Genomic DNA, 25,848 nt, shown 5'->3' on the forward strand with positions numbered 1-25,848 from the left:
TTGCCATCACCACTTACTGTGGCAAGGAGTTCCACAGACTAATTACATGCTGGGCAAAGAAATATTTTCTTTTGTCTGTCCTAACTCTCCCAACACTCAATTTTAGTGGCTGTTCCTGCTTCTGGAGTTATGTGAGAGGCATCTCTCTAGCCATCCCTTGCATACACATATGGGGTCTGTGCCCACAGACGGCACCTGCTCCAGCCTTTGGGGGGGGCTCCTGAAGTGCAGGGCACGCGTGGTGCGCACTGCTGGACCAGCACAGAGATCAACAGGCCGTGTTCGGTTCACGCACCCGGATGAGGGGGAGAGGCAGAGAAGGTGCTGCCTCATTGGCATAGCCAGAGGGGTGCAGAGCACCAGGTTTCAGGGAGCCCCACCCCCTCACCTCCCCTTCGGAGCCATCCCAGGCCACCAGAGCAGAACAGAGGCAGAGGCAGGGAGGCTGGAGCCACCCAGAGCTGGCTGCAGAGCTTGTAGGGCCTTTGGCCTCCTGGTAGCGGATCTGCGCCTCTGAGCCCCGGACCCTCTGCTCTGGCCTCCACCAGCACTCTATGGCACTCCTGGTCTGGTCTTGGCATCTGATCTCTGCTGTGACTTCACTGTTAATCATCCTTGGGGAACGTTGTGAGTTTTCCCACACTTGGACTTGCTTTGTGTATTTCTGGTATTCTCTGCTTTGTCTTGCCGTTACTCTTTTAAGGTAACTCTCTGTCTCTTCATTAGGTGTTGCAGTTTCAGTACTGAAAGGAAGAATCAGCAGCAGACCTGGTAGAACAGGATCCCTGTGGGTGCTCAGAATCCCTTGACTGGGTAAACTGCCTCCCTGCAGCACCTCCCTCCTTCAAGGGGAAAGGTTTCCTCCCTTTGGTCAAAAACCCCATGTGAGGAAGCCTTGCTGAGGAAGCTCCTCCCACCACTGCCCACCCTCCAGAGCCCCAGAGTGAACTGCAAGTTCTTTTTTCTGTAGCTGCTGTAAAGGACGGATGGGCTAAGCTAAGCTGGGAGCATCCCTTCTGCCTGCAAATGGCTGTGGAGCAAGGGGGAGAACTCCTAGCTCTGGGTCTCCACCGCCAGCCTGCACTAGAGGAACATGTGATGCCAGGACTGAAAATGGAGCAAGAGGAGCCAGAAAGTCTCCAGCCAGAGATGAGGCTGGCAGAACCAGAGGACCTCTCGCCTGCAGCCCGGATGGGGGCTCTCCTGCAGCATCTGAACTGGGCAGAGCCACCTCACGTTAAACAGGAACTAGAAGAGGGATTGTCATTGCAGCAGTGGGAAGCACAATGGCGGGAGTTCCTTGAAACAGTGCAGACCCCCCCAGGGACCGTGCCATGGGGTGAGACAAACGTGCTCTGACCAGCTGAAGCTGAATGCAGAGTGGCGTCTGGATGCCTCCACGCCCTGCTCTCAACCAGCTCCAGCTCATCACTGTCTTTAAAATATCATGCCCCTTTGGTATTCAGGGGAGGTCTGAGTAGGGGGAATTATCACTGCTCAAGCTCTGGAATCTGCCTCAGTTGAGGCTGCCCAGCAGTAAGACAGAAACGGTAGAGTACAATAACTATATTAAAGTGGGTTAAATAACACAAACTGTTCTGGAAGAAAAGCCACTGCGCCCGAATTCTTTTTAAATCAAGGGCACAATATTGCCCGCTTGCCACCCAACACCCGCTTCCTGCAGCAGACGGGACAGTGTCTTGCTCTCAGTGTAATCGGACAGAAGCAGGGCATAAAGGCAGTAGCCCCCCTGTCCTTTGCACTCCACCCTACCTCCAGATTCATGTATCTTTTATACCAGGGGTGCCCAAACCCTGACCCTGGGGCCACTTGTGGCCCTCAAGGCCTCTCTATGCGGACCTCAAGGAGCCCCCAGTCTCCAATGAGCCTCTGGCCCTCTGGAGATTTGTTGGAGCCCACACTGGCCTGACGCAACTGCTGTCAGCATGAGGGCAACTGTTTGGCCTCTCAAGTGAGCTGTGGGATGAGGGCTCCCTCCACCGCTTGCTGTTTCACATCTGTGATGCAGTTGCAGCAGCAAAGGAAAGGCCAGCCTTGCTTTGTGCAAGGCCTTTTATAGGCCTTGAGCTATTGTAACACCTTCATTCATTCATATAAGTTCATCTTTAATATATTCATTTATGAAAATTTATTCAAATTTGAAATGTAAATTAATTCGGCCCCTGACAAGGTGTCAAAGAGATGATGTGGCACTCCTGCCAAAAACTTTGGACACCCCTGTTTTATACTACTACACACTGATAGACCTGCCCTCTCTGCCTTCCTTTCATCCAATTGTAAGGTTACCTGAGGTCATGGGACTTGCCATATGCATCTGAGGAGCACCTTCAGGGCAGTAAGGATGTGCTGTGAAAGGAAGGACTTCCTGCTGGACTTCCTGCTGTCTCCTCGAATTCTGTCAATCAGAACTGGGGCCTGGAAGAAAAACATTTAGTTCTTAACTGATTTGGAGGAATAAAGTCTCCCTTCTGTCTCTTGCAGGCAGTGGAGAGGCCTCAGCATCGTGTTCTGTGTCGCCTGCTCCGTGGGCTGGAGAAGGAGGGGCTGCTGCGAAGTCTGCTCAGGTAGGGGGCAGGTGACCAGGGTAGTCTGCAGGGAGTGGTGACGGTAGGGGCCACCTCCTTTGCTTCTTCCTTTCCTGCTGCTTCTGGTGCTGCAAGATGTGGGGGTGCCCATTTTGCAGAATATTCTACAGAAATGCCATCAGGAGTGCCCTTATGTGCAAGTGGCAGCTGCCCCTTTTGACTACCATCATCTGATCATAAGAACATAACAGCCCGCTGGATCAGGCCATAGGCCCATCTAGTCCAGCTTCCTGTATCTCACAGTGGCCCACCAAATGCCCCAGGGAGCACACCTGATAACAAGAGACCTGCATCCTGGTGCCCTCCCTTGCATTAGGCATTCTGACACAGCCCATTTCTAAAATCAGGAGGTTGCACATACACATCATGGCTTGTAACCTGTAATGGATTTTTCCTCCAGAAACCTGTCCAATCCCCTTTTAAAGGCATCCAGGCCAGATGCCAGCACCACATCCTGTGGCAAGGAGTTCCACAGACCAACCACACGCTGAGTAAAGAAATATTTTCTTTTATCTGTGCTAACTCTCCCAACACTCAATTTTTGTGGATCACATTGGCAGCAGTCAGGAGGGGCAGGGCTCTTTCTCTTCTCTGCTTGCAGGAATGGAGGTTGCTCACAGCGCCTGTCTCAGAAGCAACTCTAAATACCCTGCAGTTCACCAGGGTAGTTTGCAGAGAGAGGCAGGAATGAAGGTTCATTGTGAATCAAAGACATACCTGTGGGAAGCATCATGAACTGACTTGGGCCTGTATAGTTTAAGTAGAGCTTATTTCCACACAGCACTGTGCCCAAGAACTGGAGATGTCTAGAGCCATCAGTGTGCATGTGCTGTCATCCCAGAAGCTGCCCACATGTACAAGAACCTGAGTTTCTCCTGCTCTTTTTAGAGCCTTCCTGCCATCTTGCCCTGGACCACTGCTCAGGCAGGATGCTGTCTGTGGCTCTGCTGGTGCTCTAGGTAGACAAGCAGAGGTTGAGCTCCAGGTGCTATGAAGTCTTAGGACAGGTGAGGAAGTGTTGCATTTGCAAGGATAAGTCACTACCTTGATGGGGCCTTCAGAACAACTGTCTGCTGGGGTGTTCTAGCTCTGGCTCCTACACTGAGCTGGAGAGTGGAGTGGATGACATAGCAGGACCCTCCAGATCCCAGATTCTGTGAAAACTACACCGACCACAAGGACTGAGGTATCAAAGAGTTGGCTGCCTGTGCAGTGTGCAGGAGGAGTCTCCAAGATCTGGCAGGAGGCTCTGTGACTTGAGGAAGGACTGCATGGGGTCTTCTGGTGCGATGCTTTTTGTTCTTTGTTATTCTAAAGAACAAAACTTAAAAACTCAACTGCCTATTTGACTGCATTTTAAAATGTAAAAGGTTGAACTTTGCAGGAAAATATCAGGTTTCCCCTCCTGGAGTCTCTGAAATGTGTCTTGGGTAGGGATAATCTGTGCCTTTCTTCATTCAGGCTCCGGTGTCCTTTGAGGAGGTGGCTGTGTCTTTCTCCAAGGAGGAGTGGGCTCTGCTGGAGCCAAAACAGAAGGCCCTGTATGCAGAAGTGATGCTGGAGAACCTGGAGAACGTGGCTTTTCTGGGTAAGTCAGGACCCCTTTGCTTAATCTCCCTAGATCAGGGGTCTCCAAACTGTGGTCTGGGGGCACATCTGGCCCCCACAAGATTTTGTGGAGCCTGCAGCAACTTAAAATATTTTTAATTGCTGATAGTTTTGCTAGCTTTTGATATTTTTCCACATTATATATCATTTCTCAGTTTCAGCACAGTCTTGCTTCTTAGTAACGGTCACCTTTCTCTTTGTTCTGAATCGTATTGTGCTGATTTCAAAAAAGGTGCAGGTACAACTTATCAATTCATTTAAATTTCATCCATTCATTTATAAAACTGATTTTTTAATTTTTAAAATATACAGTGTGCCTCTCTAACTGAAAAGTTTGGACACCACTGCCCTAGATGCTGAAAGGTATGGATTGTTGTTAGTGTTTATCACCAGTGATTCTGCAGAGAAATGGGGAGCAAGAGCCAGGATGGGACATTTCCAAAGTGACAAAGGTCTTTCAGGGAGGGGGCTGTGGCTCCCTGGCAGAGAAGCTGCTTGGCATGCAGAAGATCCTGAGTTCAGCCTTGCTGCATTTCCAGGTGGGGATCTAAAAAACTCCCCAAAAACCCTGGGGAGCCATTCTGGGCTGATAGAGGCAAATTCCTGCCATGGCTCCAGTGGGGAGGGGCCTAGCTACCCTACTTTCTGCATTTTTTATACATTGTGAGCTGTTTTGGGACAGGGATCCATTTAGAAATCCTATTTTGTCTGTAGTCTGCTTGTGAGAACTCTTTTGTTGAAAGAGGTACGTAAAAAACTCCTATTCAGTTGTCTGAGTGTCATCAAGGTGGCCACTGGTCTTCTGCTGATTGACCTCTGCTTCCCCCTCCTTCCTGCTTTTTGAAAAAAAATAGGCAAAAAAGCCAGTGGCTTCTCAGAGCGGAACGCAGCCACTCCGATCACACCATAGCTGGCTCTGGCCTTTACAGTGTGGGCTGCCACAGAGTTCTGTTTTGTCCCCCATGCTTTTTTGCATCTACGTAAAGGCGCTGGGGGAAGTCATCCAGCTCTCTCTGTCCTTGCCATCCCATTCCAGGGAGGCTTTGCAGGTCCTGGAGCACTGCCTGGAGGCGGTTGGGGTCTGTATAGGCGCTGGAATGGGATGGCAAGGACAGTGCAATCAGATATTAAGCAGGATGGGAGATGAAATGGATCCACTCCTGATCTCTCCACTTCAGTTGAGCTCAGTGCCTTCTCCATGCCATTTAAAAAAGAACGAAACCGTTCAGAGAAAAGCTCCTCTGTACAAAACAGGTGATCCAGGGTTTCTCAGATGCTACTACAGCATTGAAGCTGCTGAAAGAATCTAGAGGGAGACCCCTATCCTGTGTCCCTGTAAAGCAAGGATCTCCAACCTTTCCAGTAGGAGGGCCACATTGTATATTTTACATATTTTCCTGGGCTGAAAACATCAGCGATGCACAGCACATTCTCTGGCTGATCTAATGAGGAAACCTAGTTTTTTAATCATTTGTTTACACAGGTCCAAAAGTGGTGCTGTCCTCACTGTGAACATTTTACAGCATAGATGAAAAGTCAACATGTGGAAACGCAGTTTGTTTTATTGACAGGGATGAGGTTACCATTGAATAATTATGCTATGTGGGTCTTACAGCATATGGCCCAGGTGATTGAAAGTGAGGGTTAGCCAGGCTGGCACACTCTGGCCATGTAGAGAGAAGTGCGGCAGACAGAACTGCACATGTTGACTGTCCAACTGTAGTTGGGGAAAAATTATTTAAGTTGCTGTGGCCCAGATAAAGTCTTGTGACAGGCCAGATTTGGACCCTGGACTGGAGATTGGAACCCCTGCTCAAAATGCTAACTGAGACTTGGTCACTGAGAAGGGCAGTAATCCTGTGCATTCGTTCTTGGTAGTCATTTCCACTGACTCCATTGGGTTTACTTCTGAGTAAACTTTACTTTACTTCTGGGTTTACTTTACTTCATATGCCAAACAGCATCCATTGGAGTTTCCATTTCTCTGTTGCTAATCAAGATATTCTCTCTCTGTTCCAGGAAGGAGCAGGCAAGACCATGAGGATCAGAGGGAACCATGTGGGGTGTCACCGGAAACAGCCTTGCGTGACGTAGAGGAAGTGACTTTTAGACACCGGAGGCAGGAGGGAAGACCAGCACCTGTCAGTGAGAAAGCTGTGCATCAAGACATCTCAATGAAGCAGGAGGGAAAACAGACAGAGAAACAGAGAAAAATATCTGGTGCTCATCAGGGTGGGGATTTGCTTGTCTTTCCAGATGATCCAGAAAAAGAAACTAGAAAGAGAAAGGAAAAAGTCCCTCCAAGTGCAAAAACCTACAATAGTAAATCAAAACCTGGAAAACGAAGAGGAGAGAAATCTCATAAATGCTTGGAATGTGGAAAGAGCTTTAGTCAGAATGGAAGGCTGACTGTGCATCAAAGAACCCACACTGGGGAGAAACCATATACATGCTTGGAGTGTGGAAAGAGCTTCAGTATGAGTTCAAGCTTGACTGCACATCAAAGAACCCACACAGGAGAGAAACCATATAAATGTTCGGAGTGTGGAAAGACCTTCAGTAAGAGGGGAAGCCTCACTGTGCATCAAAGAATCCACACTGGGGAGAAACCTTATAAATGCTTGGACTGTGGAAACAGCTTCAGTGAGAGGGCAAAACTTGCTGTGCATCAAAGAATCCACACTGGAGAGAAACCTTATAAATGCTTGGAATGTGGAAAGAGTTTCAACCAGAGAGCAAACCTTGCTGTCCATCAAAGAATCCACACTGGGGAGAAACCATATAAATGCTTGGAGTGTGGAAAGAGCTTCAGTCAGAGTGCAAACCTTGCTGTGCATAAAAGAATCCACATTGGGGAAAAAACTTATAAATGCTTGGAGTGTGGAAATGGCTTCATTCGCAGTGCAAGTCTGACTTTGCATCAAAGAACACACACTGGGGAGAAACCATATAAATGCTTGGAGTGTGGAAAAAGCTTCAGGCAGAGTTCAGACCTGACTGTTCATCGCAGAACGCACACTGGAGAGAAACCATATACATGCTGGATGTGTGCAAAGAGTTTCAGTAAGAGTTCAAGCCTGACTTTCCATCAAAGAACCCACACTGGGGACAAACCATATAAATGCTTGGAGTGTGGAAAGAACTTCTGTAAGAGATCAAACCTGACTTTCCATCAAAGAACCCACACTGGGGAGACACCATATAAATGCTTGCAATGTGGAAATAGCTTCAGTAACAGGGCAAAGTTTGTAGTGCATCAAAGAATCCACACTGGGGAGAAACCCTATAAATGCTTTGAGTGTAGAGAGAGCTTCAGTGAGAGGGCAACACTCACTGTGCATCAAAGAACCCACACTGGGGAGAAACCCTATAAATGCTTGGTGTGTGGAAAGAGCTTCTGTAAGAGGTCAAGCCTGACTTTCCATCAAAGAACCCACACTGGGGAGACACCATATAAATGCTTGGAGTGTGGAAAGAGCTTCACTCAGAGGGCAAACCTTGCTGTGCATCAAAGAATCCACACTGGGGAGAAACCATATAAATGCTTGGAGTGTGGAAAGAGCTTCACTCAGAGGGCAAACCTTGCTGTGCATCAAAGAATCCACACTGGGGAGAAACCATATAAATGCTTGGAGTGTGAAAAGAGCTTCTGTAAGAGGTCAAGCCTGACTGTCCATCAAAGCATCCACACTGGGGAGAAACCATATAAATGCTTGGAGTGTGGAAAGAGCTTCAGACAGAGATCAGACCTGACTGTGCATCAAAGAATCCACACTGGTGAAAAACCATATAAATGCTTAGAGTGTGGAAAGAGCTTCAGACAGAGATCAGACCTGACTGTGCATCAAAGAATCCACACTGGCGAAAAACCATATAAATGCTTAGAGTGTGGAAAGAGCTTCAGACAGAGATCAGACCTGACTGTGCATCAAATAATCCACACTGGGGAGAAATCATATAAACACTTGGCATACAGAAAGAGCTTCAGTCAGCATGCAAGCCTGACTATGTGTGAAATCATATAAATGCTTGGAGTGTGGAAGATGTTCATTCAGAGCATAGTGTAGGTAGAGAGATGCTCTTTACCCTCTCACAAAACACCAGAACCAGGGGACATGCACTAAAATTGAGTGTAGGGAGAGTTAGGACAGGCAAAAGAAATATTTTTTTACTCAAAATGTAGTCTATTGAACTCCTTGCCACAGGATGTGAAGATGGCATCTGGCCTACATGCCTTTAAGAGGGGATTGGACAAATTTCTTGAGGAAAATTCCATCATGGGTTACAAGCCATGACATGTATGTGCAACCTCCTGATTTTAGAAATGGGCTAGGTCAGAATGCCAGATGCAAGGGAGAGCACCAGGATGCAGGTCTCTTGTAGTCTTGTGTGCTCCCTGGGGCATTTGGTGGTACACTGTGAGATACAGGAAGCTGAACTAGATGGGCCTATGGCCTGATCCAGCAGGGATGTTCTTATGTAGAGTGCAAGCCTGACGTTGCATCAAAGAACCCGCACTGGAGAGAAACCATATAAATGCTTGGAGTGTGGTGTTTCTGTGGGTGCTCAGACCTGACTGTGCATCAAAGAACCCACACATGGGAGAAACCATATTAATACTCAGAATGTGGAAAGAGCTTCTGGGATCATTCATCCCTTCCTTCTCCTGAAATAATTCATACTGGATCTGAACCATTTTAAATTTTTGGAGTGTGGGTGGACGACTCCACCACAGGGCAAGGCACACAAAGTGTACACACAGGGTAGGTTCCTATAGGCCCAGGAATGCATCCATAACATTGTGTCAAATCTGGGAGGAAACGGGCCTGTTACTGTGGCTCTTTTGCTTGTGGATCTGTTTGCCATGAAGGAGTGTATGGGAGGTCAGGGACACAACTGTTGGGCTACTGCTGCTGCAGAAGTACATTTTGGTGCACAGAGGACACTTTCCATTCTGCTGTGAGCAGAATGTTGAAAGGGTGTTGATTAGAGAGCTTCTCCTTATCAGTTTAGGGTAGTGGAATGAGGGTTCAAGGACAGAGCTTGCAACCCAGCAGAGAATACACAGACATGGCAGATGTCCACCACCAATTAAGTCTGTATTTACAAATATTTACAGCAGTAGCAGCAACACAGTTAAAGCAGCACAGCAAAGACACTTGCAGAGCAGCAAAGAGGACACAGCAAATAACACCCCAAACATGATTTTCCACGACCACCCACAAATGAGGGCTCTCACAGCCTTCCTTATAAGGAACTGTGAGCCAATCAGGATGGGTATTGCATCATCCTCTTGCATCATCCTGTCTTTGGATGCATGATCTCATTCCTGTGATTGCAGCAGCCACATATACTTACATGACACTTACATTGCAGTGCATTGTGGACCCTTTGTCATGATGACTCAGCACTTTACATATAGACTTAAGGCCCTGCCTAATTCAGGCTTGCAAATTCTATATGCTCCAACCCTGACAAGGGGCCGATAATAAACTTTGTACCTCCTAATAACATTCTTCTCAGAGGCCCTGGTCCTAGGCTGGTCTTGCAGCAAGGGGAGTGATGCAATCCTGCAGCATGGTTGCCTCAGTGGGCCTCCAGAATCCTCCAGAATGGATGGGAACAGGGGTGAGACAGGCACATCACCTTTTCTCCTGATGAGTTTTGGCTGATTGGACCAAAAGATGGTCAGGAACTTAGGACAGCAGACTTGTTCATTATTCTTACTTATTTATGGTACGCTGTCTCAGTGCATGGCATGCATTCGCCCCCACCCTGCTTTGATCACAACAACCCTGTAAGATAGCAAAAGAAGAGTCCTGCTGGAGCAGGACAAAGGCCCATCTAGTCCAGCTTCCTGTATCTCACAGTGCCCACCAGATGTCTCAGGGAGCATTAAAGACAACAAGACACCCATATCCTGTGGCCCCTCCCTTGCGCCTGGCATTCAGAGATAGGCTACCTCTAAAACCAGGAGTTTACACATACCGTTCATGGCTTGTAACTTGTGATGCACCTTCCTTCCTTGTCCAATCCCCTTTAAAGGCTTCTGGGCCTTCAGGTGTTACCACCACATCCTGTGGCAAGAAGTTACACAGATTAATTACAGCAGGATCAAGAGAAGCTGCATTTCCTTTTGCCTGTTCTGACCCACCTTTCAGTTGTAGTGAATGTCTCCTGGTTCTGGTACTGTGCAGGATGGAAAAGAACTGCTTGATTTTGCATGTCTCAATCATGTCCCTCCTTAGGCACCTTTTTTTCTAGACTGAAGATCCCCAAACACTGTAGCCTTTCCTCGTAGGGAAGTTTCGCCAGCCCAGTTAATAATTTTGGGTGCTCTTCTCTACATCTTTTCCCTATAGACCAGGGGTGCCCAAACCCCAGCTCTGGGGCCACTTGCGGTCCTCAAGGCCTCTCAATGCAGCCCTCAGGGAGCCCCCAGTCTCCAATGAGCCTCTCTGCAGATTTTTTGGAGCCTACACTGGCCCAACGCAACTTCTCTCAGCGTGAGGGCGACTGTTTGACCTCTCCCATGAGCTGTGGGATGAGAGCTCCCTTCACTGCTTGCTCTTTCACATCTGTGATGTAGCAGAGGCAGCAAAGGAAAGGCCAGCCTTGATTTGTGCAAGGCCTTTTATAGGCCTTGAGCTATTGCAAGACCTTCATTCATTCATATAAGTTCATCTTTAATATATTCATTTATGTAAACTTATGTCAATTTATTCAAATTGTAAATGTAAATTAACTCTTTTCTTTCCCGGCCCCCAACACAGCGTCAGAGAGATGATGTGGCCCTCCTGCCAAAAACTTTGGACACCCTTGCTATAGACTGTGAGGCGTGGCTCGTTAGGGAGGGGCCAGGAACTCAAAGGGGATGTCCTCTCACAGCGATACAGTCACACCCCTGGGCAGAATATGAGCCCATCTTCTTTGCTTTTTTAAGCAGAAGAAATGAGAGGTGCTCAACTGCTCCCTCCCAGAGTGACTGCCGACCCGCCCTCTTCTCCCTCCACTCCAGAGTGGAGTGCCTTCTGCTGCCTTCTGTGTTCGATGCATGTTGTCTGCAAAGCTCTTTGACTCCAACCCCTATCTGGCAAGTGCCAAGCATGCTCATTTTGCAGTCCTTGTCCTTGCTGACCATCAGAAAGAAACTCTCCTTGATCCTTGTGTGGTTGGTTCCTAGTTCCCAGCCTGGGATCTCTTCTCATCAAAGTGAAATCTCTCTTTTCAACCCCCTCCCTCTTCCACTCCCCCCTTTCAATCTCCAAACCTTCCTGCTTTCCTCCCCCTTAAAGTTGTTTCCATGCAGTTGGCAAAGGGGGGAGGGGAGAGACAAGCACACACTTTACTTGGCCAAGAGAAGAAAAGGAAACAGTTTTTAAAGTGATATATTAATCTTGTTGTTTGACTGAAGAGCAGAGGCTGTATTTTTAAAGTGATGAATCTTGCTTTTTGAAGGGAATACTCAGCCATTGATGAAGTGATTGCCAGCCCAATCCTATCCACAATTTCCTGGGAGTAAGCCCCATTGACTCTAATGGGACCTACTTCTGAGTAGACACGCATAGGATTGGGCTGTGCATCTCCTAGTATAGGAGCCAAATCAGCTTCCTAACCAAACCCTTATCAGCTCTGATATATTTTCATGGTCTATTTTTGTTTTCCCCACCAGTTGCTGGAAAAATTTAATTTAATTTAATTAATAAAGGGTTCAATCCTATCCAAGGAGAATGGGAGAAATGACTAGTTGGATTGGGGTCCACAGGGTGTGTGTGTGTGTGTAATGTTGGTCAGACTGGTTGTTCACAAAGTTAATTTGATAAAACAATTCTATTGGTGTGCTTACAAAGTTAAAAAAATGAATCTTCCTGGACCAGACAAAATCTACCTACTCCAGGATCCTGTCTCCAACAGTGATCAGCAGCTGATCATTTATAAAGCATGTATATTGCTGTGTATTAATAATATATTTTTAAGGTCTGCATTTAATTAATGATATGATTAGTATAATTAATATTAATATAGTTAATATTTCTGGCCACTTCCTGTTTAATGATGTCACTTCCAACCCTTAGGAACATGATGGCCATGGCCAACAGCCAGGGGGGTCAAGGGAGCCTCTGGCTGGAAAAGTTTGAGTACCACTGCCCTATATCTTTTTTAGAATGTGGCAACCAGAACTGGATGCAACACTCCAGGTGTGGCCTTACCATCAGTACCAAAGTACTGAAATTGCCCATGGCAAGCAATGAAATTGTGCCATTTTCCCTAGATAGGCAGGCTATAAATAAATAAATAAAGAGTACAATCCTATCTACACTTATTTAAGAGTAAGCTCCATTGACTATTGTCTCAGGGCCCAATCCTATCCAACTTTCCTGCTCCAGTGCAGCCACAATGCAGCCGCAAGGTAAGGGAACAAATGCTCTCATACCTTGAGGAGGCCTATGTGACTGTCCCCCCACCACAAGATGCAGTGCACACGCCATTGATATAGCTGCACCGGCCCTGGAAAATTACATAGGATTGGGCTCTCACTTGTGTGGAGACATGCCTGGGATTGGGCTCTAAAATGAATAACTATAAATACTTAAAGGAAAACTGATAAATAAGGGAAGATGAGATGGTGCTCCTGTTCCACCAGGTGAATTTGCTCTGAAGCCTGCCTGCAATAACGGCAAGCCCCCTCCCCAAAAAAATTCAGTAAGTTTTCATCCCTACCCTGTACCCAATTTTAAGTGTTGATATTTAAGCCGGTTCAGTGTGATTTGTGACAAAATTAACTTCAATGCAACATGTTTTTTGTTTCGGCTGGACGGAGAGTCACAGTTTCCCTCTAAAGCAGGGTCCTCGGAGTCAGAGAAACAGCGCGTGTCCCCTGCCAAGTCGGAGGTGGCTGCCCCTTCCTGCCGCCTGAGGGTTGCCCTCCCCTCCCCTTTCGACAAGGGGGGAGAGGCACCCTCAGAGGCGGCTGCAGCAGCAGCACAGTCGCTCTGCGCAGTGGAAGGGGGGCCCTCCAGACGAGGTTCTTGTGCGGTGCGGTTCAGGGCTTGCGGGGGGGGCATCGCAGCAGAACCCACAGCACAGCACCTGGGGCTCCTGCCCCCCCTGGCCCCCTCTGGGTACGCCATTGCTTGGGCTGCCTCCTTTTGCCTGCCCTGTCGGGGGAGCCAGGCACGGCCCCTCACAAGCAGCCGAGTGCATGGCGCCTCGGTCCCCTCTCCACAAGCCCTGCGCCCTCCTCTTCCACTGCCTCTGTCAGCGGCAGCTTCGCGACCCACCACAGTCAGGTCATGACCCACCAAGTGGCAGGAGAGGGCAGGAGCTCGAGCAGACAGTCCTCCTGCCCAGCAGGAGGAGGCGGAGCCGCTGTTCCCTGCGGGGCCAGCTAAGAGGACTCAAGAGGAGGGAACTACCACTCCCAGAATGCGCTGCGCCGGAGGCAAGATGGAGGCTCCTGCGGACCAGGAAACTACCACTCCCAGGATGCATCGCGCACGGCCAGATGGCGGCGCCTCCTGGAAGCGGCTGAGGTGAGTCTGGGGATGGGGAGGGAGTCGGGTGCGGAGCCCCCCCCACGAGCCCCTCCCGCAGCGCGCCAGCGAGCATCCGAGGAGGGGCGTGGCCGTGACGGGCAGTAGGGGAGGGGCTCGGGGGAGGACAGCAGATGCCCCTTGGGGGGGGCTGGGTCTGAGCGTTCCTGGAACTGAGGGGCAGGAGGAAGGGGGGCTGGGAGCTGGGGCTGGAGCGCGGCGGAGCACGCAGAGCGGCTTCTTCGAGAGGGAAGGGCGGCAGGCAGGCGCCCCACCGTCCCCTGTGGCAAGGAGTTCCTCAGGCCCAGAGCCCTGAGACAGGCCAGCGAGGAGCCCCGCCTCCACCCGTGGTGGGGAGTTCCACAGGCCCAGAGGAGCAGAGCCCTGAGACAGGCCAGCGAGGATGCCCCGCCACCTCGTGGCAGGGAGTTCCACAGGCCCAGAGGAGCAGAGCCCTGAGACAGGCCAGTGAGTTCCATAGGCCCAGAGGAGGAGAGCCCTGAGACAGGCCAGTGGAGAGGCTCTGTCACCCCTGCTTCTCTGCTCAGAGGGTACAAGAGCCGGGGCAGAGGCTGACCCCTGGAGGGCCTAGGGGGCTTCCCCTGCCTGCAGTCCTGAGGCGGAGCCACCCTGTCTGTGGCCCGTGTGGGGAGCAGGAGGGCAGGCCGAGGCAGACCAGGCTCTGCACACCTGGGGTCTGCACCCACAGACTGCACCTGCTCCAGCCCCTTGGGGGCTCACAAAGTGCTGGGAATGCGACATAAGCACTGCTGGACATCCAGCACATTGAGCGTACTTTTTGAACCGGCATAGAGATCAACAAGCCTTGTCTAAACAGCGGGGAGAGGTGGAGAAGGTGCTGGCTCAGTGGCATAGCCAGAGGGGTGCAGAGTGCCAGGTTGCAGGGAACCTCACCCCCTCACCATACGTTCAGAGCCATCCCAGGCTGCCAGAGCAACACGGAGGCAAAGCAGGGAGGCTGCAGCCACCCAGAGCACATGGAGCCGGCTGCAGAGCCTGCGGGAGCCCTTGGCCTCCTGGTAGCGGATCTTCACCTTTGAGCCCTGAACCCTCTGCTCTGGCCTCCTTGGCACTCCTGTCCTGGTCTGCTCTTGGCATCTGGTCTCTGCTTTGACTTCAGTACTACTCATCCTGGGGGAATGTTGTGAGTTCTCCCATACATGGGTTTGCTTTGTGTATTTCTGATGTTCTCTGCTTTGTCTTGTCGTAACCCTCTTAAGATAACTCTCTGTCTCTTCATTAGGTGTTGCATCTTCACTACTGAAAGGAAGAATCAGCAACAGACCTGGCAGAACAGGATCGCTGTGGTGCTCAGAATCCCTTTACTGGGTAAACTGCCTCCCTGTAGCACCTCCTTCCTTCAAGGCGAATGGTTTCCTCCCTTTCAACAAAGACCCCATGTGATGAAGCCTTGCTGAGGAAGCTCCTCCACGCACTGCCCACCCTCCAGACCCAGATCGAACTGCAATTTTTTTTTTTGTCCATAGTTGCCCTAAAGGACTGATGAACTAAGCTAAGCTGGGAGCATCCCTTCTGCCTGCAAATGGCTGTGGAGCAAGGGGGAGAACTCCTAGCTCTGGGTCTCCACCTCCAGCCTTCGCTAGAGAAACATGTGAAGCCGGGATTGAAAATGGAGCAAGAGGAGACAAAAAGTCTCCAGCCAGAGACGAGGCTGGAAGAACCAGAGGACCTCTCCCCTGCAGCCCGGATGGGGGCTCTCGTGCAGCATCTGAACTGGGCAGAGCCACCGCATGTTAAGCAGGAACCACAAGAGGGATTGTCATTGCCACAGTGGGAAGCACAATGGCGGGAGTTCCTTGGAACAGTGAAGTCCCCTTGTTCCGGGGAGGGAAGCCCTCAGCTCCCAGAGACTGTGCCATGGTGTAAGACAAACATGCTCTGACCAGCTGAAAGCTGAACACAGAGTGAGAATGTAGAGTGCTCAAGCTCTGGATGAGGCAGCCAAGCAGTAAGATAGAAACACTAGAGTACAATAACTTTATTAAAGTGGGTTAAATGACACAAAACAGTTGTGGAAGAAAAGCCACTGCGCCCTAATTCTTTTTAAATCAAGGTCACAATATTCCCAGCTTGCCTCCCAACACCTGCTTCCTGCAGCAGACCAGACAGTGTCTTGCTCTCAGTGTAATCGGGCAGAAGCAAAGCCCAAAGACAGTAGCCCCCCTGCCCTTCACACCCCACCCTGCCTCCAGATTCATTTGTCTTTTAGCACACTGATAGACCTGCCCTCTATGCCTTCGTTTCATCCCATTGTCAGGTTAGCTGAGGTCACGGGACTTGCCACATCTGGGGAAGCACCTTTTTTGCTGTAAGGATGTGTTGCGAGAAGGACTCCCTGCTATCTCCTCAGACTCTGTCAACAGGCAGAAGATCAGATCTGGGGCCTGGAAGAAAAACTTTTAGTTATTACCTGAGTTGGAGAAATAAAGTCTCTCTTCTGTCTCTTGCAGGCAGTGGAGCGACCTCGGCATTGTGTTCTGGGTCGCCTTCTCCGTGGGCTGGAGAAGGAGGAGCTGCTGCAAAGTCTGCTCAGGTAGGGGGCAGGTGACCAGGGAAGCCTGCAGGGAGCATCGACAGAAGGGGCCGCCTCCTTTGCTTTTTCCTTTCCTGTTGCTTCTGGTGCTGCAAGATGTCAGGGTGCCCATTTTGCCCCTTTAGACTGGCATCATCTGATCACATTGGCGGGAGTCAGGAAGGGCAGGAATGGAGGTTGCTCACAGCACGTGTCTCAGAAGCAACTCTAAATACCCTGCAGCTCACCAGGGCAGTTTGCTGAGAGAGGTAGGAGTGAAGGTTCACTATGAATCAAAGACGTACCTGTAAGAAGCATCATGAACTGTTTTGGGCCTGTGTAGTTTAAGTTGAGCTTATTTCCACACAATACTGTGCTCAAGAACTGGACGCGGCTAGAGCCATCCATGTGCATGTGTTGTCATCCCAGATGCTGCCCACATGTAGAACCTGAGCTTCTCCTACTCCTTTGAGAGCCTTCCTGCCACCTTGCCCTGGACCACTGCTCAGGCAGGATGCTGTCTGTGGCTCTGCTGCCCTCTAGGTAGACAAGCAGAGGTTGAGCTCCAGGTGCTATGAAGTCATAGGACAGGTGAGGAAGTGTTGCCTTTACAGGGATAAATCACTCTGCACTGATCTTGGGATCATTAGAAAAGGTATTGAGAACCAAATGGCTAGTATTATAATGCTGTTGTACAATTCAATGGTAAGGCCACACCTGGAGTATTGCGTCCAGTTCTGGTTGCCACATCTCAAGAGGGACATAGTGGAAATGGAAAAGGTGCAAAAGACTATGACTAAGATGATTTCTTGGTCTGGGGCACCTTCCTTATGAGGAAAGTCTATGGCGTTTGGGCCTCTTCAGCCTAGAAAAGAGACGCCTGAGGGGGGACATGATTGAGACATACAAAATTATGCATGGGAAGGATAAAGTGGATAGAGAGATGCTCTTTACACTCTCTCACAACACCAGAACCAGGGGACGTCCACGAATGTTGAGTGTTGGGAGGGTTAGGACAGACAAAAGAAAATATTTCTTTACTCAGCGTGTGCTCAGTCTGTGGAACTCCTGGCCGCAGGATGTGGTGATGGCATCTGGCCTGGATGCCTTTAAAAGCGGATTGGACAAGTTTCTGGAGGAAAAATCCATTATGGGTTACAAGCCATGATGTTGTATGTGCAACCTCCTGATTTTAGAAATGGGCTATGTCAGATGCAAGGGAGGGCACCAGGATACAGGTCTCTTGTTATCTGGTGTGCTTCCTGGGGCATTTGCTGGGACGCTGTGAGATACAGGAAGCTGGACTAGATGGGCCTATGGCCTGATCCTATGGGCAAAGGCCCACCTAGTCCAGCTTCCTGTATCTCACAGTGGCCACCAAATGTCCCAGGGAGTGCACAAGACAACAGGCACAACCTGCGTCTTGCTGCCCTCCCCTGCATCTGGCAATCAGAGGCAGCCTGCCACTAAAACCAAGAGCTTTCACATACGTACATGCTCCCCTTCAAAGGGAACCCAGCACATGCTGAGTTAGTTTCAGCCCTAGACACTGCAAAGTTCGCTAACAGAAAAGGTGACAGCTGTCAGTTAAGAAGCATGGGCTTATTAATGGGCTCTCCTTTGACGGGGGCCTTCAGAGCAGCCATCTATTGGGGTGTTCGAGCTCTGGCTCCTACACTGAGCAGGAGATTGGAGTGGATGACCTAGCAGGACCCTTCAGATCCCAGATTCTGTGAAAGCTACACAGACCACAAGAACTGAGGTGTCACAGAGTTGGCTGCCTGTGTGGTGTGCAGGAGGGGTCTCCAAGATCTGGCAGGGGGCTCTGTGACTTGAGGAAGGACTGCAGGGGGGTCTTCTGGAAGCAGAAGTTTGGTGTGATGCTTTTTGTTCTTTGTTATTCTAATGAACAAAACCTAAAAATTCAACTGCCTTTAAGGGTGGAGCACTGCAGGAAAATACCAGGTTTCCCCTCCTTGAGTCTCTGAAATGTGTCTTGGGTAGGGATAATCTGTGCCTTTCTTCATTCAGGCTCTGGTGTCCTTTGAGGAGGTGGCTGTGTCTTTCTCCAAGGAGGAGTGGGCTCTGCTGGAGCCCAACCAGAAGGCCCTGTATGCAGAAGTGATGCTGGAGAATCTGGAGAACGTGGCTTTTCTGGGTAAGTCAGGATCTCTAATACTGCGGCTCATGTAGTTGCTGGAGATTGGCGGTTTGACTCTGTCACACCACTGCTCTGGCAGCTGCACTGGCTGCCGGTTTGTTTCTGTGCTGAATTCAAGGTGCTGGTCTTGACCTTTAAAGCCCTAAACGGCTTGGGACCAGCATATTTGAGAGACCGCCTTCTTCCGTATTGTCCGGTCAGTTCTCTGAGGTCATCAGAGGGGGCTCTGTTGGTTGTGCCACCATTGAGAGAGGGGACAGGGAAGGTGGCCAGAAACAGGGACCTCTCGGTGGTGGCACCTGCATCATGGAATTCCCTCCCCTTTGACTTGAGGGCAGCTTCCTCATTATTTACTTCCCGGCGGAGCCTAAAGACGTTTTTATTTAGAAAAGCCTTCGAGGCTTTATAAGGGCGGTTTTTATAAATTAATGTTTTTACTGTGCGTTTTTTTTTTCTGATTGCTCTGTATTTTTATCTTGTTTTTAATGGGTTTTTATTTTAATTGTATATTTGTTTTTATTCTGTATTTCAATGTATTTTAGTGCTTTTATTGTTATCCACCTTGGGTGCCCTTCGGGGAGAACGGCAGAGTACAAATCGAATAAATAAATAAATACTTTTACGCATTATGTATCATTTCTCAGTTTTAGCACAGTCTTGTTTCTTAGTGATGGTCACCTTTCCCTTTGTTCTGAATCATATCATGCTGATTACAAAAAAAAGTACAGGTAAACTTATTGATTCATTTCAATTTCATTCATTCATTTATAAAATATTTTTTTGTGCATAAAATATTCAGTGTAGTCCCCTCTATCCGAAAAGTTTGGAGAAACCCCGCCCTAGATGCTAAAATGTAAAGTTAGTATTTATCCTCAATGATTCTGCATAGGAATGGGGATCAAATGCCAGGATGGGAAGTTTCCAAAGTGACAAAGGTCTTTAAGGGAGGGGACTGTGGCTCCCTGACAGAGAAGCTGCTTGGCATGCAGAAGATCCTGAGTTCAGGCCTTGCTGCATTTCGCAGTGGGGATCTAAAAACTCCCCCCAAACTCTGGAGAGCTATTCTGGGCTGCTAGAGACAAATTCCAAGGCGAATTCCTGGCATGGCTCCAAAGGGGAGGGGCTGCTTGAACGGCAGGGTGACACTCCTGCGAAACTTAGTGCTTTGCACCTCCTCTAGCTATGCTACTCTCTGCATCTTTTTTAAAATTATGAACCTTTTGGAACAGGGATCCATTTAGTAATCCTATTTTGTCTGTAATCTGCTTGTGAGAACTCTTTTGTTGAAAAGAGGTACATAAATGTTCTTAATGATAATCAGATATAACTGGCCCACCTCACCCCAGCACTGTCTGTTCTAGTGGCTGTCTGCTGGTATTCCTTGGCATCTTTTTAGATTGTGAGCCCTTTTGGGACAGGGAGCCATTTAGTTATTTGATTTTTCTCTGTAAACCGCTTTGTGAACGTTCAGTTGAAAAGCGATATATAAATACTGTTAATTAATACTGTTAATATAATACTGGAACTCCTGTTCAGTTGTGTGAGTGTCATCAAGTTGGCCACTGGTTTTTCCTTGGTTGACCTGTGCTTCCCCCCCTTCCCACTTTTAGAGAAAAAAATAGGCCAAAAAGCCAGCGGCTTCTCAGAGCAGCACGCAGCCTCTCCGATCACACCATAGCTGGCTCTGGCCTTTACAGTGTGGGCTGCCACAGAGTTCTATTTTCTCCCCCATGCTTTTTTGCATCTACGTAAAGCCACTGGGGGAAGTCATCCAGCTCTCTCTGTCCTTGCCACCCCATTCCAGGGAGGCTTTGCAGGTGCTGGAGCACTGCCTGGAGGCGGTTGGGGTCTGTATAGGGCAATAGGTTGAGATCAACTCCAGAAAAGACAGGCCTCCTCGTCAGGTCCCAAGGCATCTGCCCTCTCCGTCGATGCAGGTCCCAAGGCATCTGCCCTCTCTGAATGGGGTAGCACACCCTCTGCAGGATTGGGTGCACAGTTTGGGATTGCTCCTGTCTCACAGCTCACACTGGAGAACCAGGTGGCAGCTGTGACCAGGAGTGTGTGTGCCGAGTTTTGGCTGGTATGCCAGCTATGGCCATACTTGACCCAATCAGACCTGACCACAGTGGTCCATGACTTAGTGACTTCATGTTCTCGATGTGGGGCTGCCCTTGAAAGTTTGGAAGCTGGAAACAGTGCATATTGCAGTAGCCTGGGTGGTTACTGGAGCTAAGCATTTTCAATCTGTTGGACCGCAGCTTCAGTGAATGCACTGGGTGTCCATTCCTTTCTGGACCCAATGCAAGGTGATGACCTTTAAAAGTCAATAAGCCCTTCACAGTTTGGGTCCAGATGATCTGAGGGACCGTCTTCTCCCATACTTTCTGACCCAGTCTAAGAACATATGAAGAGCCCTGCTGGATTAGGCCATAGGCCCATCTAGTCCAGCTTCCTGTATCTCAGAGTGGCCCACCAAATGCCCCAGGGAGCACACAAGACAACAAGAGACCTGCATCTTGGTGTCCTCCCTTGCATCTGACATAGCCCATTTCTAAAATCAGGAGGTTGCACATACTCATCATGGCTTGTAACCCGTAATGGATTTTTCCTCCAGAAACTTGTCCAGTCCTCTTTTAAAGGCATCCAGGCCAGATGCCGTCACCACATCCTGTGGCAAGGAGTTCCACAGACTGACCACACGCTGAGTGAAGAAATATTTTCTTTTGTCTGTTCTAACTCTCCCAACACTCAATTTTAGTGGATGTCCCCTGGTTCTGGTGTTATGTGAGAGTGTAAAGAGTGTCTCCCTATCCACTTTATCCTTTATAATTTTGTATGTCTCAATCATGCCCCCCCTCAGGCGCCTCTTTTCTAGGCTGAAGAGGCCCAAACGCCGTAGCCTTTCCTCATAAGGAAGGTGCCCCAGCCCAGTAATCATCTTAGTCACTCTCTTTTGCACCTTTTCCATTTCCACTATATCCTTTTTGAGTTGTGGCGACCAGAACTGGACACAATACTCCAGGTGTGGCCTTACCATCGATTTGTACAACAGCTTTATAATATTAGCCGTTTTGTTCTCAATACCTTTTCTAATGGTCCCAAGCATAGAATTGGCCTTCTTCACTGCCGCCGCACACTGGGTCGACACTTTCATCGACTTGTCCACCACCACCCCAATATCTGGTGGGCTTCCTGCTTCTAACATATTTGAAGAAACTTTTATTATTCCCCTCCATGTTACTGGCCGTGTGTTCCTCTTAGTCTCTCCTGGCCTCCCGTATCACCTTCTTACTTTTCTTTTGCCACAGTTTATGTTCCTTTTTATTCTCCTCATTAGGGCAAGACTCTGTGGCCATCAATCCCATATGCAATGTTATATGTTTCAGTCATGCCCCCTTTTGGGACCTTGGAAAGAAACACTTCGGTGTGTTTTCCAGCAGTCATTTCTTGTGACTTGTGCTGTGCTGTCTTACTGATACCTCTCAGCGATCTCTCCTCCTCCCCATTTTTGCCTGTTGGTTGGTGACAAGGCTTCACTGCCACAAGGGCAATACAATCGGATACTAAGCAGGATGGGAGATGAAATGGATCCACTTCTGATCCCTCCAGCTGAGCTCAGTGCCTTCTCCATTTAAAAAAGAACGAAACCGTTCAGGGAAAAGCCCCTCTGTACAAAACAGGTGATCCAGGGTTTCTCGGACACTACTGCAGCATTGAAGCTGCTGAGAGAACCTAGAGCAGGGGTGCTCACACTTTTTTGGCTCGAGAGCTACTTTGAAACCCAGCAAGGCCCGGAGATCTACCAGAGTTTTTTTTACAATGTTCGCGCCATCATTACATATAACATTTATGTGTACAATGTATGTTGGTGTACCTTGAGCCCCACTGAGTATAACAGGACTTACTCCTGAGTAGACATGCCTAGGATTAGGCTGTGAGGCTGCAATCCTAGCTACACTTACCTGGGAGTAAGCCCCATTGAGTACAATGGGCCTTACTCCCGGCGTTTCCTCCCAGAGGCACCTGAAGGGGGGGGGGGTTCGGCACTCCGCGATCTATTCATTTTGCCTCGTGATCTACCGGTAGATCGCGATCCACCTATTGAGCACCCCTGACCTAGAGGGAGACCCCTATTCTGTGTCCCTCCAAAGCAGGGGTTTCTAACCTTTTCAGTAGGAGGGCCACATTGTAAATTTTTCATATTTTCCTGGGCTGAAATACATCAGAGATGCACAGCATAGTCTCTGGCCGATCCGTTGCGGTAACCTGGTTTGTTATCATTTATTTACACAGGTGCAAAAATGGTGCTGTCTCCTCAGTGTGATCATTTTACAGCATAGTTGAAAAGTCAACATGCGGAAACAGTTTGTTTTATCGGCAGGGGTGAGGTTAACATTGAATAATTATGCTATGAAGGTCTTGTAGCATATGGCGCAGGTGATTGAAAGTGAGGGCTAGCCAGGCTGGCGCACTCTGGCCATGTAGAGAGAAGTACGGCAGACTGAACTGCACATGTTGACTAACCGTGGTTGGGAAAAAAGTTATCTAAGTTGCTGCGAGTCAGATAAAGTCTTGTGACAGGCCGGATTTGGCCCCCGGTCTTGAGATTGGAACCCCTGTTCTAACCATTGAGAGTTGCTCAACGATAAGGGTAGTAATCCTGTGCATACTTTCTTGGGAGTCATTTCCGCTGAATCCCTTGGGTTTACTTCTGAGTATATTTATATGCTAAATAGTTTGCATCGGAGGATCCATCTCTCTGTTTCTAATCCATTTTCTCTCTGTTCCAGGAAGGTGCAGACAAGAGAATGAGGATCAGAGGGAACCACGTGGGGTGTCACCAGAAACGGCCTTGTGTGATGTAGAGAAAGTGACTTTTAGACAGCAGGATGGATCCAGGAGGCAGGAGGCAAGACCAGCACCTGTCAGGTGGACTGAAGCGCTCATTCTTCAGGTTTCTGATTTCTGTAAAATCCCAAGACAACAAGAACATTCAAAGGGGAAGAGAAGGGAAAAGGAGAAAACAATCAGTTCTGAATTCTACATTAATGAACACAGTGAAATCTGCACAGGGAAGAAAAAGTTGAAGTGCTCTGCGTGGAGAAAGTGCTTCAGGTCAAGCACCCACCTTGGACCCCATGAAACATTCCAGACAAGTGAGAAATTTGTGCATGAAGACAGATCACAGAAGCAGAAGGGAAGCCAGACAGAGAAAGAGAGAAAGAAATCTGATGCTCATCAGGGTGGGGATTTGAGTGTCTCTCCAGATGATCTAGAAAAAGAAACTAGAAAGAGGAAGGAAAAAGCCCTTCAACGTTCAAAAACTTTCAAAAGTAAATCAAAAGATGAGAAACCATATCAATGCTTGGAGTGTGGAAAGAGCTTCAGTAAGAGGGCAAAACTCGCTGTGCATCAAAGAATCCACACTGGAGAGAAACCTTATAAATGCTTGGAGTGTGGAAAGAGCTTCAGTAGGAGTGATAGCCTGACTATTCATCAAAGAACCCACACAGGGGAGAAACCATATAAATGCTTGGAGTGTGGAAAGAGCTTCAGGCATAAATCAGACCTGACTGCTCATCGAAGAACCCACACTGGTGAGCAACCATATAAATGCTTGGAGTGTGGAAAGAGCTTCAATCAGAGGACAAGCCTCACTGTGCATCAAAGAACCCACACTGGGGAGAAACCTTATCAATGCTTGGAGTGTGGAAAGAGCTTCAATCAGAGGACAAGCCTCGCTGTGCATCAAATAACTCACACTGGGGAGAAACCTTATAAATGCTTGGAGTGTGGAAAGAGCTTCAGTATGAGAGCGAACCTCAACGTGCATCAGAGAATCCACACTGGGGAGAAACCTTATAAATGCTTGGAATGTGGAAAGAGCTCCAGGCATAGATCAGACCTGTCTGTGCATCAAAGAATCCACACTGGGGAGAAAGCACATGAATGCTTGGAGTGTGGAAAGAGCTTCGGTAAGAGAGCTAACCTCAATGTGCATCAGAGAATCCACACTGGGGAGAAACCTTATAAATGCTTGGAGTGTGGAAAGAGCTTCAGGCAGAGATCAGACCTGACTGTGCATCAAAGAATCCACACTGGGGAGAAACCACATGAATGCTTGGAGTGTGGAAAGAGCTTCAGGCAGAGATCAGACCTGACTGTGCATCATAGAATCCACACTGGGGAGAAACCACATGAATGCTTGGAGTGTGGAAAGAGCTTCAGGCAGAGATCAGACCTGACTGTGCATCAAAGAATCCACACTGGGGAGAAATCATGTAAGTTTTGAGTGTGGAAAGAGATTCATCCAGAGTACATACTTAACTCTGCATCAAAGAACACTTCTCTGCATCCCTTCCTTCTCCTGAAATAATTCATACTGGAGCTGAACCATTTAAATTTTGGGGGTGTGGGTGGACGACTCCACCGCAGGCCAAGTCGCTCAAGGTGCACGCACAGGGTAGGCCCAGGAATGCTTCCATGACACTCTTTGTCAAATCTAGGAGGAAACGGGCCTGTTGCTGTGGCTCTTTAGCTTGTGGAGCTGTTTGCCATGAAGGAGTGTATCGGAGGTCAGGGACACAACTGTGGGGCTACTGCTGCTGCAGAAGTGCATTTTGGTGCAGAGAGGACACTTTCCATTCTGGTGGGAGCCTAAAAATGATGTTGCTAAATTTCAGCAGTGATCTTCTTTATTTCAAAGGTTTTAGAGAGACCGAGGAGTGTGTTTGGTTTTCCATATGGCTGCATCTAGGCTACCAAAATCACATGGTCAGGTAGACCTGGGCTCCACCTTGAGAAGCCTGGTAGACCTGGGCTCTAAAGACTATTCTGGCTGTCCGCACCCTCATACTGTCTAATTTTGCCCCCTGTTCTGCCCACCCCGACCGCCCCCCTCCTCCTGTGTGAAGGGACCCATAAAGAACTTTGTACTCTGTGCTAAAATTCTTCTCAGAGGCCCTGGTCTCAGGCCGCTCCTGTAGCAAGGGGGGGGGGCTGACTGTTGACAAGCATCCTCTTCAAGGACCAGAGTATGTAATACTGGAGGTTGCCGGGTGCTGTAATCCTGCAGCATGGTTGCCTCAGACACTGTCTCAGTGGACCTCCAAAATCCTGGTGGATGGGAGCAGGCGTGAGACAGGCGCATTGCTTTATCTCCTGGTGAGTTTTGAGTGATTGGACCAAAAGCTGGACGATATAAAGGCAGCAAGAATGCTGAGAACTTCAGTCAGCCAACATGCTCATTATTCATTTACAGCACTGGTTCCCAAACCGGTCCGTGGACCACAGGTGGTGCACACAACCCTGAGAAGTGGTCCGTAAAGTCTTGGGGGAAAAAAAATCTTTGATCATTTCCAGTGTCTTGCTGAGCAAGCAATC

General features: G+C 48.8%; 2 protein-coding genes across 6 annotated transcripts in view; both read left to right on the plus strand.

Moving 5' to 3' along the window:
• Positions 1 to 8,392, plus strand: part of LOC136640311 (zinc finger protein 665-like) — a 274,368-nt gene extending 265,976 nt beyond the window's left edge. The window contains exons 2-3 of one of the 5 annotated variants that reach the window (XM_066615342.1): positions 3,614 to 3,621; positions 6,599 to 8,392. In XM_066615342.1, the coding sequence (XP_066471439.1) occupies positions 3,614 to 3,621; positions 6,599 to 8,239 (1,649 nt within the window). In that variant the 3' untranslated portion in view covers positions 8,240 to 8,392. Of the gene's footprint in view, positions 1 to 3,613; positions 3,622 to 4,090; positions 4,195 to 6,233 lie in introns of those variants that run through there. The other 4 variants (XM_066615340.1, XM_066615339.1, XM_066615344.1 and 1 more) reach the window with 4 other exon arrangements.
• A 5,294-nt stretch (positions 8,393 to 13,686) lies between these two features.
• Positions 13,687 to 25,347, plus strand: LOC136640378 (zinc finger protein ZFP2-like). The gene is given in 6 exon segments (XM_066615459.1): positions 13,687 to 13,747; positions 15,012 to 15,651; positions 16,240 to 16,322; positions 18,333 to 18,459; positions 23,256 to 24,751; positions 24,753 to 25,347. Coding segments are annotated over 5 exon segments (2,130 nt in total). The 5' UTR covers positions 13,687 to 13,747; positions 15,012 to 15,311; the 3' UTR covers positions 24,837 to 25,347.
• The last annotated feature ends 501 nt before the right edge of the window (positions 25,348 to 25,848 follow it).

Source organism: Tiliqua scincoides, chromosome 2, assembly GCF_035046505.1.
Source record: "Tiliqua scincoides isolate rTilSci1 chromosome 2, rTilSci1.hap2, whole genome shotgun sequence".
NCBI classification, from domain to species: Eukaryota; Metazoa; Chordata; class Lepidosauria; order Squamata; family Scincidae; genus Tiliqua; species Tiliqua scincoides.